This window comes from Terrapene carolina, unplaced genomic scaffold (genome assembly GCF_002925995.2).
Source record: "Terrapene carolina triunguis isolate 2854851 unplaced genomic scaffold, T_m_triunguis-2.0 Scaffold469, whole genome shotgun sequence".
Taxonomy (NCBI): domain Eukaryota; kingdom Metazoa; phylum Chordata; order Testudines; family Emydidae; genus Terrapene; species Terrapene triunguis.
In genome coordinates this window covers 9,510-22,549 of record NW_020664820.1, presented here as the reverse complement: position 1 = coordinate 22,549, position 13,040 = coordinate 9,510, and the positions used below count along the sequence as shown (strand labels likewise).

General features: G+C 54.2%; 1 protein-coding gene across 1 annotated transcript in view; it reads right to left on the bottom strand.

Annotated features, from left to right (window-relative positions):
- CCDC61 (coiled-coil domain containing 61) overlaps positions 1-7,414 on the bottom strand; it is a 14,668-nt gene extending 7,254 nt beyond the window's left edge. The window contains exons 1-6 of the mRNA XM_026658590.2: positions 7,369-7,414; positions 3,419-3,607; positions 2,813-2,895; positions 2,301-2,464; positions 1,309-1,461; positions 385-601 (exon numbers count right to left, since the gene is read on the bottom strand). Of these exons, the coding sequence (XP_026514375.1) occupies positions 385-601; positions 1,309-1,461; positions 2,301-2,464; positions 2,813-2,895; positions 3,419-3,566 (765 nt within the window). The 5' untranslated portion in view covers positions 3,567-3,607; positions 7,369-7,414. The remainder of the gene's footprint in view (positions 1-384; positions 602-1,308; positions 1,462-2,300; positions 2,465-2,812; positions 2,896-3,418; positions 3,608-7,368) is intronic.
- Positions 7,415-13,040: the final 5,626 nt, after the last annotated feature.

Here is a 13,040-nt window from a genome sequence, read left to right as displayed (position 1 = left end):
CCCCCCTGCTCTAACCCCACTTCCCTCCCGGAGCTGGAGCTAGGACCCAGGAGTCCTAATTCCCAGCCCCCCCTGCTCTGACCACTAGACCCCACTCCCCTCCCATGCTGCTTCCACCAAGGTTTGTCTCTCCTTCAGATCTTCGCCTTTAGGAAGCTCTAGCGGAGGAATCTGGAGTCCTGACTTCTGGTCTGTGGGGGGTGATGTCACACCAGCACTGGGGGCCGGGCCGGAGGAAGAGAAAAGGGGTTGTCACACCAGGAGGCGTGTGGGGAGGCTGTTACACCAGCGCCAGGCTGGGCGTGGCTGTTACACCATCACCTGATGGGGAGGGAGAGGGGTTACACTGTTGCCAGGGCCCAGCCGGGGGGTTCACTACCCCACCTCGTCAGCCAGCTGCCGGTTCTCCTGCAGACGCTTGCTGGCCGCTCGTTGGTGCTTGTTTCGCTCCTTCAGCAGCTCCTCCTCCAGGCTCTGCACAATCTTCTTCAGGATCTTCACCTCCTTCCCGGCGCTGCTCTTGCTGCAGAGTTTCAGCTCCTCCTGCAGCCCGAGCAGGGCCGACTCCACCTCCTGCTTCTCCTCCAGCACCCGGCCCAGCCTGGGGAGGCAGAGACACGCACAGGCAGGGCTTAGGGGGCGCAGCGGCTCACAGCGCAGAGGCAGAGACGGACGCAAGGGATCAGCACTGCCAGTAGGAGGCGCTGTGACACGACACTTACTGTATAGAGCAAATCCCCTTATGGCAGCAGACCTCAGAGCACTGGACAAATATTAATTCACACTTAGACTTGCTGGGATGAGACAATAAGCCCCGTTGTACAGAGGGGAAACTGAGTCACAGAGAGACGTGGTTTACTCCAGGTCACCCAATAAGTCAGTGGCAGAGCCCAGAACAGAACCCAGGAGCCCTCCCTCTGTAGTAATACCCAGACCTCGCTCCTCCCTTAGCGTCAGTCTGAAGCATTGAGCTGGTATTCTTATGTGGGAGGAGCAACAGCTCAGTGGTTTGAGCACTGGCCTGCTAAACCCAGGGTTGTGAGTCCAATCCTTGAGGGGGCCATTTAGGGATCTAGGGCAAAATCAGTACTTGGTCCTGCTGAAGGCAGGGGACTGGACTCGATGACCTTTCAAGGTCCCGTCCAGCTCTATGAGACAGGTATATCTCCATATACTTTTTATTTATTTTAAATAGTGGATCTGCTGGCACAGCCGACTGCGCCCCAGGGGCAGGCGCTTGAGACAGCCTGGGGGGAGGAATCAGCTCAACGCCGAGGCTCCCGTCACCCAGCCCCTCCCCTCACTCACTCGTCCCGCAGCCGGCGGATCTCCGCGTCCCGGAAATCCCTGCCTGGTTTGGCCTTCAGCACGGCCAGCTCCTCCTTCAGCTCCCTGATGACCTTCTGCAGCGCTACAGGGTCTGGCTTGCCCACGTAGGGCAGCGGGAGGGGGTAGTGGATCCTGTGGAGAAGCAAGAGGCAGGGGCAGCTGGAATCGGCACATGCCCTGAGGTTGCTACAGGCACATGGCTACACATCCCCCTATATCACCCCTCCTCTCCAGTTAGATTAATAGCTGGAATGAATTAGATTAAGAGCAGAAGGGACCATTGTGATCTTCTAGTCTGACCCCCTGGATAACCCAGTCAGAGACCTGCCCGGAATTAATTCTGCTTTGAGCTCCAGCAGATCTCTCTGACAAACATCCAATCGGGATTGAAAATTGCCAGGGATGGAGAATCCACCATGACCCTCGCCGAGTTGTTCCAACGGCTAATTACTGTTAACGGTTTGAGCCTTATTTCCAGCCTGAATTTGTCTGGCTTCAGCTTCCAGCCACTGGATCGTGTAAGACCTCTGTCCGCTACCCTGAAGAGTCCTGAGCAAATACTTGTTCCCCAGGTAGGTACCTATATGACTGGGATCAAGTCACCATTAACTTTCTCTTTGCTAGGCTAAGCAGACGGAGCTCCTGGAGTCTCTCACTATAAGGCAGGGTTTCTAAGCCTTCAGTCATTCTTGTGGCTCTTCTCTGACCTCTCTCGATTTATCAACATCCTTCCCGAGTTGCGGACACCAGAGAGGGACACGGGATCCCAGCAGCGGTCGCATCACAGCTACATCCAGAGGGAAAATAACCTCTCTGCTCCTACGTAAGATCCCCTGTTCATGCAGACCAGGACTGCGTTAGTCCTGTTGGCCGTGGTGTTGCACTGAGAGATGCCTTCAGCTGATTATCCACCACGACCCCCCAGCGACTGTTGTCTTCCCAGTCCACCCCCTGCTCAGAGCTGCCCTTACCTGTCAAACTCGACGGAGTAGATGAGGATGAGGTAACGCTTGGAACTCAGCAGCGAGGACTTGGAGGCGGAGGGCGCGTGCCTTGGGCCCACCCCAATCTTCCGGCTCCTCAGCGCCTCCAGGTCAGTGTAGGTGAGGAGGTCCAAGGTGACCGACTCGCTGCTCTGCGGGGAGACGCGCTGACTCAGAGGGATGCACCAGCCCAGCCCTTCGCGCTGCACTCCACAGTGAGGGAGGAGGTGATAGTGTGTGGCTGGCCATGGGGCTGCCCCTAAAGACTACAGCTCCCAGCATGCCACTCTGCACTAAAGCGAGTGACAGCAGTCCAGCGGGATGGTGCATCACATGCAGGGAACTGCGAGGCAGCTGGCTGTTACGGCCAGCTCCATTTTTCCACAGAACAGGGGGGACCCTTGGGCCCCTAGCGAGCTGTCCAATGAGACTCATGGCAGCCCAGATCCCCTTCTGCCATTGCCAGGTGCATTGTTAGCTGTGAGCTTTGCAGGCCTCACCTGGCTCAGGGCAGACTCCAGCATGCTGCAGAAGATCCCAAACTGCTTGAAGTTCCCCGTCTTGTGAGTTAAATCTTCAATGACTGGGAGCAAACGAAACAGGGAGAGACGCTTGTCAGGCAAGGTCAGGCTCAGCTCCCCGCAGAACTCTGGGACTCCCAGTCCTCTGAGCGTATCACTGGACTGCACTTCTTCTGGGAACTGGAAGGAAACCCAAGAGTCCTCGACACTCCCCTGCTCTATCCACTAGACCCCACTCCCTCTCAGAGCTGGGGATAGAACCCAGGAGTCCTGGCTCCCAAGCCCCTGCTCGAACCACTAGCCGTCACTCCCTTCCTGCAGCTGGGGATAGAACCCAGATGTCCTGCATTCCCAGCCCACCTGCTCTAACCACTAGCCGCCACTCCCTTCCTGCAACTGGGGATAGAACCCAGGTGTCCTGCATTCCCAGCCCCCCTGCTCTAACCACTAGCTACGACACTCCTCCCACAGCTGGGGATAGAACCCAGGAGTCCTGAACTCCCAGTCCCTTGTTGCTCCCTCCCGCAGCTGATACAGCCCTCACAGGGGAGGTGACCCACGTAATGGGGTTGGCAGGACACTCACAGGCGGCGTCAAACTCTCCTCTCCACTGATCGGTGGTGAGCCGGTCCTCCACTTCCACCTCCAGGACGCTCCCGTTCACAGTCATCCTCACAACGTGCTCCGTGCCGCGGAAGACGTAGTCAGCCTGAAGCCCTTGCAGCTTGGCCATGGTGAACCCTCAGCGCTCTGGCCCTGCGTTCCCAGGCAACCCTGCAGCAGGAGATGGAGTTCACGGGAATTGGGATTGACACTCAGGAGCCGGGGACTAGGATGGCAGGGGGCGGTGGGGTGGGAATGAGAAGATGAGCAGAGTGGGGGGCGAGGCTCAAGACTGGGGGGTCAGGATTGAGGGGTATTGGCAATGTAGGGAGCCCAGGGCTGGGAGAGTAGGGGGGAATGTGGGTCAGGATTGAAGGACACAGGAGAGCTGTGTGTGGAGGGAGCCCAGGGCTTGGGGCACAGGTGGCTGCAGGTTGGGCCTGAGGGACATTGGCAGAGCTGGGGACCGGGGGATAGCAGCGATTGAGTCAGGGAACAGGGTCGGGACTGAGGGGAAGCAGCCCGTACAGCACCACACTGCAAGTTACACTCCCCCGGGGGAACTGATCAGATTTCAGACCTAGCTGGGCCTGTTGAACACGTGTGCCTGTCTCCCTCCTCTGTTAGTTCAGGACTTGCTCCAGCCACCCAGGGCAGAGTACCCCAGGCTGGGGAATTCCATCCCTCAGATCCAGAGCGCTTTCCGCATAGACTCGGCCTGTTCAGATAACACACACGAGCCCCGGATTGTCCTGTCACTGGGCGTATACAGCCTACTCCGCTAACAAGGTGACCGTGATCCTTGGAGGCGTAAGCAGGGGAATAGCAAGGTGTAGAGTCTCTAGGTGATGTCTTTGGCTTTAGTGAGACCAAAAGGATGCTCACAAATTGGAGAGGGTTCAGAAGAGAGCTGCTGGACTGTTTCCAGATCTGGGGAACCTGCCTCGTAGCAAGAGATTAAGGGCTTCTCTATGCAGGGACACTCACCGAAATAGCTATTCTGGTGTAGTTATCCCTAAGTCACCCCATCCACACTTTTATTCCAAAATACAAGGCCTTATTCCAATACAGCTTAATCCACTCTTATTCCAGAATACAAGTGTCCACATGGGGATTTACACCAAAGTCACTACTCCAGAATCAGTATTTCAGTAAGTTTCCAAGTGCAGACAAGCCCGAAGGAAGCTCAATCTATTCAATCCAAGATTAAGCGGTGACTGGATCCCAGCAGTCGGCACCTCCAAGGGGAGATCTCAGAGTAGGCAGCTCTTTAATCCAGTTGACAAAGGCAGCATGAGATCCAATGGCTGACGCTGGACGTATTCAGGCTAGAAATAAGGCACAATTTTTTAACAAGGAAATTAAGTAATTACTGGGACAACGGACCCAGAGACAGGGGAGATTCTCCATCACTTGGGGTCTTTTAACCAAGCGTGGGTATCTTCTTGAAAGATCTGCTGTAGCTCACACCGAAATGGTGGGCTTGATACTGAGATTACTGGGGGTGTGATGCTCCAGCCGGGGCTTGGCAGGAAGTCACACTGGATGAACAGAATGGTCCTTTCTGGCCATAAAATCTACAATTCTGTTTACCAGCAGGATGCACAGGCCAAGCCTATGAGCAGGTGCAGAGACAGCATATATTAGAACATGCACTGGGGAGCAGAATGCCCTGATGGCGAGCGCTGTAGCACAGACAGGGCTCAGGTGTTTTTCTAACTGTGTTGTCTGACTGATTGTACTACAGCTCCCACCACTGGTCCTGCCTGGGAAGTGGCACCAATGGTACTGCAGCTCCCGTTAAGGGCAGTATAGAATCATAGGATTGGAAGGGACCTCGAGAGATCATCTAGTCCAGTCCCCTGCACGCAAGGCAGGACTAAGTATTATCTCAACCATCCCTGAGAGGTGTTTGTCCAACCTGCTCTTAAAAATCCCCAATGATGGAGATTCCACAACCTCCCTAGGCAATTTATTCCAGTGCTTAACCACCCTGCAACACAGCCTGGTGCAATTGCACTGACGCAATGCTCTAGGGCAGAGGTTCTCAAACTGTGGTCCGCAAACTCCATTCAGGTGGTCCATGGAAGTTCCCTCTACGGTGCGTGCCTGGGCGGCCGCACACAAGACAATGAAGGGCAAGGGAGAGACCTCTCTCCTTCCCAGCCCCAGCTCAGGGGCTGCTGTGGTGGGGGAGAGGGCGAGACCCCACTCCTTCCCAGCCCCAGCTCGGGGACTGCCGTGGCAGGGGAGAGAGGGCACATCCATCGCACTAGAAAGGTAAGACTACTGATATTAAAATATGAGTTGTGTGCTTTTATTTGTAGAACAAAAAAACATTAATTATTAAGTCCAAAAAAGCGACAAAGAGTCCTGTGGCACCTTATAGACTAACAGAAGTATTGGAGCATAAGCTTTCGTGGGTGAATACCCCTACGATACTTTTATCCAAAGCACTTTACAATAGTTAGCTAACGGTACAAACAACATTTGGGAAGATCATTAAGTGCTCCACCGAGACTCTCAGCAATGTTCAAGTGGTCCGCGAAAAAAAAGTTTGAGAACCACTGCTCTAGGGCGGAGGGAGTGGTTGAGTGCTTGCTGGGCCCGCTGTCCACCTGGGGGAGCAGCAGTGCTGACAGGACTAAGCCAGAGGTGCTCAACTTTTTCCATACCAGAATCCACCCTCCCAGTACAACAAGGGCCAGAGCTCCCAACCCCATGCCGCCTTTGCTCCCAGGAGGACAAACAAGGGAGGAAGCTGTTTGCAGCTTCTCACAGCTGAGAACAGGCTGGCTGCATCCGAGCCAGGAGAACCGTGATGGCTGCACCCACTCTCAAGGCTAGGTACAGGAGGTGCTTGCGCAGAGGAGGCCAGCAGGACTGCTGCCGCCCCACCACTAGGTATAGAGGGAGGCAAATGCCACCATGGAAAGGGCAGAGCTGTGGCTCCGGGGCTGCCTCTTGGCTCCACCAGCCCACAGAGGGGATCCGCCACGCAGCGCTGTCCCCCACCTGTCAGACACACACACACAGCTCCATCCTGACCCACGTGGCTGGAGGCCTGGCTCATTTCTTAGTGGGCGTGACTGGGAAGGTGAACGGAAGGCCAGGGTATAAACAGGGGCTGAACAAGCAGTATGCTGGAGTCAGGATGTCTGTGCTAGCTAAGCTACGCAGGAGGTCCCTGGTGCCAGGGCCCATGGAAGAGATGAAGCGGGAACGTTATACCTGGACAGAGCAGGCTGTCCGGGGACCGGCGCCCCAAAAGTAACCACGCTCACCCCGAAGAGCGCGATGCCATGTATCGCTCTGAATGCAGGTGTGATCAGCGTTAGTAAAAATGTCGTATCAGGTGTAACCTTGGAGCTCCCGCTACCCGCCCCCTACGCTGGAGTCTGATACGCTCAGCAGAGCTTCGCAGCCGGACGAATAAACGCACCTGAGTCGGACCGAGTTCTTGGGGAACCCCAACAATGGTACATGTGGGGCAGGTGGTCAAACACCCCCCCCCCCCCAAAAAAACCCCCCCCCCCCCAGCTGCCCCAAAGCCCAGTCCCACGGTGGGCGGAGCGGTGCTGGGTAAGGAACAGGGACTCTGGGGTGGGATGGGGGGTACTGGGGAGGGGACCCCCATGGCGGGGGGGGGCACAGGGAGGGAGCAGGAATGGGGGATCCCATGGGGAGGGATTTAGGGAAAAGGGCAGCTGGGGGTCAGGAAGTAGCAACGCCCCCCCCCGGCCAGGGCATGGAAGGAAATTCCTGGGAAGGGGGGGATCCGGGGGTCACAGACCAGGAGGGAGGTCACGTGCCAGGGGGATCCCCCTGGGGGGGGGGGGCTCCGGGGGGGCACGGGCCAGGGGGGCCCCGGGGGGGGGGGCTCCGGGGGGGTCGCTATGGGGGAGGGGCCGATACAGGCCCGGGTCACTCACCGCCTCGGCCGCCGGCTCAGACCCAACCGCCACCTCCCCAGACAGGGCCCTGCCCCCCCAGCGCCGCGCTCCGCTCCCATTGGCTGCCGACCAACCGTCGCCGGCGAGCCATTGGCTCGAAGCCTTTGTCTGTCGCAAGCGTGACCCGCCCCCTCCGCCCAAGCCAGCGCGGCTACTGGTTTTCTGGGGCCGTCCATCAACCGCCGGGCCCTAGTCCCGCCCCTCACTCAGAGTTGCCATTGGGTCCCCACTGGCTGCCAATCCCCCCACGCCCCCGCCCACTCAGAACCCGCCTCTTTCATCCAGCCCAGCTCGATCATTGGCTGTTCTTCGCCGTCAATCCCCACGTAGCCCCGCCTTGTCGAAGGGAAGGGATGGGCATCCCGGGAGCCTGGCGCTGTAGCGCGAGGTCCTCTAGTGGCTGTTCGGCGCATTGCACCCGGAGTGGCCCTTGGCGCTCCAGGCGAGCGCTGTGGTGCGCAGGGTTGTGAGTTCGAGCTACACGAAGGGCCGCTCCTCTCAATCCCTGTCCTGGCTCCCTGGGCTGGGCAGCGAAGCGGGATCAAAGCATCAGCCTCGGCGGCGCGACAGGGTAAGAGATGGCAACCCCGGGCTGCTCCCCAGCTTGCAAACCCCAGGGAGAAGGGGTTTCCCACTGGGACTTCACGGAGCTGGCTAAGCCAGGCAGCCCTGGCACCCCATCACAGGCCCATTGTGTGCCCAGAGATCTGAGCTTTCTTGAGTGCCGTACAGACCCGTTTACACACGGACGCCGGGAGTCAAGCCGTCACGACCGCGTGTTAACAGACCGCAGGTTAAGAGGGTCCTGCTGAAAAAAAGTGTCTATGATTCACTTCGAAAAAAACGCCGTTATTTTCTGCTCTTTCATGCTCGCGTTTGTTTTCTTTCTTATGAAGTCTGTCATTCGCCGCAGATGAATGATTTCGATATTTTCCGCATTTTGCTCCTCCATAAAGCTTACAACGGCCTACGGGCTTCTGTGGGCGAAATGTTGACCTTTTCAACGACCTCCTCCTCCTCCTCGTCATTGTCATTTAGGCCTGTGTTATTAGAAATTCTCACCATCACTTTCACGGTTCAACGTAGCCTCAAAGCCCGTTAATATTTCTTCCTTGGACAGAAATTCTGAAGTCGGGCAATCTTCATCCATCTCCAGCCACTCGGTAATGATTTCCGGCGACGTAGCCAAACTAACATTTTTTATCATTGGAAAGAGAAGTTTACCTTTATCCTCCTTTGTCTGCGTGCGTGTTTGTAGGACGTCTTCTTCCCAAAATCCTTCATAGTCTGGCTCTGAATCAGTGCCACTGCTGGAGTTTTCCGAGTCTGAGCCGCCTTTGACAGAAAAGGCATCACCGAGAGCCTTCATCCAGCAGTTTTCAATGGACTTTTGTTTTACTCTGTCCCAAGCTTTTTTAACTAAATCAATAATTTCCTTCATGTTTAACTGTTTCAGGAATTCGGAAATGCCTGAAGACATGCATGACACAATCACCGAAATCAGCTCCCGTCGATAATGGTTTTTAAAATTCTGAATAATGCCCTGGTCTACAGGTTGAATTTTTGATGTTGTGTTGAATGGTAGGTATAGCACTCGAATTTTTCCATCTCTCGATACCAGTGATTCGGCTGGAGGATGGGCTGGACAATTGTCAAGTAGCAAAAGTGCTTTGGCTTTGAGTTTCTTCGACTGCAGATGCTCATGAACAGCTGGAACAAAGCTGTTGTGGAACCAGTTGTCGAAAATGCGTCTCGTCATCCAAGCATTTTTGCTGTTAGCGTATATTACTGGCAGTTTGGCTCTATTGAGGTGATTAAAGCAGCGAGGGTTATGAAAGCGGCCAACGAGAAGAGGGGTAAGCTTATGGGTAAGAGTCACACGATCTTTTATCTTTTTAAATCCAGCTGTTTTCTGTGTCTCGTAATTAAAGGCTAAAGTCTTATCAGGTAGCAGTTTTGCAAATAAAGCTGTTGCATCACAATTATAAAGTTGTTCTTCCTGGTAGTCTTCATTTTGTAAAATAGATTTTAACACGGCGGGAAACGCGTTCGCAGCCGATTCATCGGCTGATCGGCTTTCTCCAGAAATCAACACCTGCGCTATGCCATGACGCTTTTTAAAACGACTTGTAAACCCCTTGCTGGCTTGGAATGATTCATCCCCCATTAAATTTCCAAATTTTGTCGCTTGGGCGTGAAGAATTGGCCCACTTAGCGGCATTCCTTTCAGCCTTTCCTGAGCAAACCACGTACGCATGGCTTTGTCTATTGTGGGTTTTGCTGAATAGCGCAGACGTTTTCGCTTAAGCCCCGCAGCAGAATCGATATTTTGTACAGAGCCATTCAGTTTAGATTCGTTTTTTAGCCATCCTTGGAGAGTAGATTCGGCAGTCCCAATGTCTTTTGAAACTTTGGCCTGGGTTTCTCCGCTATTTACTCAATATATTGCAGCTAGGAACGTTGCCGCTTGCCCTCTGCCATTATATTAGGCCTACGGTTAAAATTTTCTAAGGTAGTATATATACTGTATTACTATATAACTACAGTACTACTGTACATATTATATCTCTCTCTAGCGTGACAATGACTAAGCGTGCGTGATACGTCTTTACCAATATCGGTAAAGACGTACAACACATTTCCGCTCCGCACTGCCTGTCGATTTCTGTGTCAGTGAGTTAGTGAGCAAATCTGGAGCGCCACACAGCAAGTTCCTCTACCTCATGTTAACGAGTCTCGCGTGTTAAATAGGTAGCACTGGGAGGCATGCCGCAACCGCGCTTTAAGCGGATTCGCGTGTAAACGGGTCTGTACTGTAATAAGCCTTTCACCCTTCCTGGCTACAAGAAGACAACTTCAAACTGTGTAATGGATCCAGTGGCCTTTGCCTGAGTAGGCAGCCAGCCTGAAACAGGAGCTCTGGCCCAGCAGTCATGTGTGGGTTGTTGACCCTGAAACCTAACGACTGAGACGTAAAAGGGTCACAGTTCTTAACGATTTTGCTGCCGATGAAACCTGCACATCAGCGCTGTGGGAGTGACTGGGCAGAACTTAAGCTTGTAGATGGAGCTTGGGAGCCACCACTTTCCGCATTCCCTGCATCTCGGACACACACAAGAATGTCTTGGCTTCACTGTGGCCGGCACAATATCTAGGCAATTTGCTAGGGAAATACCTCAGGTTTGAGGGCGATTCCCTTGGCAGATGCTGCTTCGGATTTGTCCCCATTGTGATCTGATCTATCATCTTTGCAGGGACCCCTGTCACCCCTCAACCCCCACCACCCTCTTAAGAACATTAGAACGACCGTCCTGGGTCAGACCAAAGGTCTATCTAGCCCAGTATCCTGTCTTCCGACCGTGGCCAATGCCAGGTGCCCCAGAGGGAATGAACAGAACAGGTAATCATCAAGTGATCCATCCCCTATCACCCATTCCCAGCTTCTGGCAAACAGAGGCTAGGGACACCATCCCTGCTCATCCTGGCTGATAGCAATTGATGGACCTGTCCTCCGTGAACTTCTCTAGTTCCCTTTTGAACCCTATTATAGTCTTGGCCTTCTCAACATCCTCTGGCAAGGAGTTCCACAGGTTGACTGTGTGTTGTGTGATGAAATACTTCCTTGTGTTTGTTTTAAACCTGCTGCCTATTAATTTCATTGGGTGTCCCCTAGTTCTTGTGTTACAAGAAGGAGTAAATAACACTTCCTTATTTACTTTCCCCACACCAGTCATGATTTTATAGACCTCTATTTTATCCCCACTTAGTTTACTGAGGTCCCTTTGTAGCTCTTTGCAGTCTGCTTTGGACTTAACTATCTTGAGTAGTTTTGTATCGTCTGCAAATTTTGCCACCTCACGGTTTACCCCTTTTTCCAGGTCATTTATGAATAGGACTGGGCCCAGTACAGACCCCTGGGTGACGCCACTATTTACCTCTCTCCATTCTGAAAACTGACCATTTATTCCCACCCTTTGTTTCCTGTCTTTTAACCAGTTACTGATCCATGAGAGGACCTTCCCTCTTATTCCATGACAGCTTACTTTGTTTAAGAGCCTCTGGTGAGAGACCTCGCCTCAGAACTCACCCCTCCCTCTTGCTATTGGACCAGCTGACCCCCCAGCGCCCCTTAATCTTTACCTCCCATGCAGGCAGCCACCCCTAATCTGGCTCTCTGCTGCAGGACACATTCAGCTCCTCTGCTGGGGCATGTTCTCTGCATCACACTAGGAGGTGCACAGGCTCCAGGGACCCTGTTCCCTAGCAGGTTCCCCACTCTGCCTTCCCACTCCTGCCCGCCCTCAGCAGCCATCCTCCCAGCCCCAGAGCAGCCCCGCTCCTCCGACCCCCTTGGAAAACAGGAGCCAGTTTGGGGCAGCGGGGTCACACCAGGGCAGAGGGGGCAGGGCCGGGACATGTAGGGATCGGAGAGGCGGAGCCAGGGCTGCTGTTGGGGGTCTTCTGGGCCTCACAGTTGGGGGACTGTAAAGGGGACTGAAGAGGGTCCCGATGAGGAAGAGGGTAGTGGGCCCACAGCAGGCCAGAGCGTTGGGTGTGCGGACGCCGGGACGCTGCTTCTGGCCCAAGTCCCTTCAGTTGCTTGAGGGGGGGGGAAGGTTAGTGAGTCAGGCCGGTTTCTAGCAGGACGGGTGTTGAGATCCCCCCAAATCTTCCTCAGTGGCAGAGAAACAGGCAGGCTCAGCAGAATGGCCGAGAGGGAGTGGGCCATGGAAACAGAAATCTCTTCCCACCAAGGGGGTCCCCAGCAGTGCAGGGCTGAGAAAGCGTCGCAGGAGGCCGGGCATGTCTGTCTGGGTATGTCCCTCCCAGCCGCCGCCCAGAATAAAAGCGGGCAGCCAGGGGGCTCCTCGACCTCTATTGCCAGCCCGAAAGGAGATCACTGCCCGGAGCACTGTCCCAGAGCCCTGCAGAGGAAAAGCCGATCAAACACACAACCGGCTGCTAGAACAACAATGCTGTTTATTAAACAGAAGGGAAAGGGGATAAGGGAGTGTTTCATTTCTTAATGAAAAATAACTCTCATAAACAAACCCTCAAAACTCATAACACAGAGAGAACAATCCCTCCCGCCCCCCCACACACACATGTTGCAATAACCAAATCAGTTCAAACGTGCCGTTTATGCGTATTTTAGAATTCAGTCCTTTTTCTGACGTGATTTTCAACTAAAACTCACATTTAAAAGTCTTCGTGATTCCTGTGATGTGTAAAACAAAATGAACAACACTTGGTTGGGAAAAGAAGTTTCAAGCGAAACAAATCTACCAAAGACAAGAGCCTTGCGCCCATCCAGCCCGATGGATGCTGCCTCGTTGGCAAATGCTCAAAATGAAATCTCTGCATGAGTTAAGCAGGACAAGGGCAAAACGATGAAACGTCCGGTTCTTTGGCACTGGTTCTCTTCCGACGGAACTCACCGCCAGGCAGGGATACCAAAACCAGGCTGCTGTGGGGATTGAAAGAAACCAGGGCAACTTTCGACGTGGCTGCGTCAAATCCACCCTGGACTTTAAATGCGAACTAGGAAACAAACGGTGGCAAACTAAACTTCAATTCCAAGCCCCTTCTGGCTCCCTGGTGAAAGGTCCCAGGTTTTGTCCCAGGGTGGAGGAGGTTTCTTCCCCTGCCGT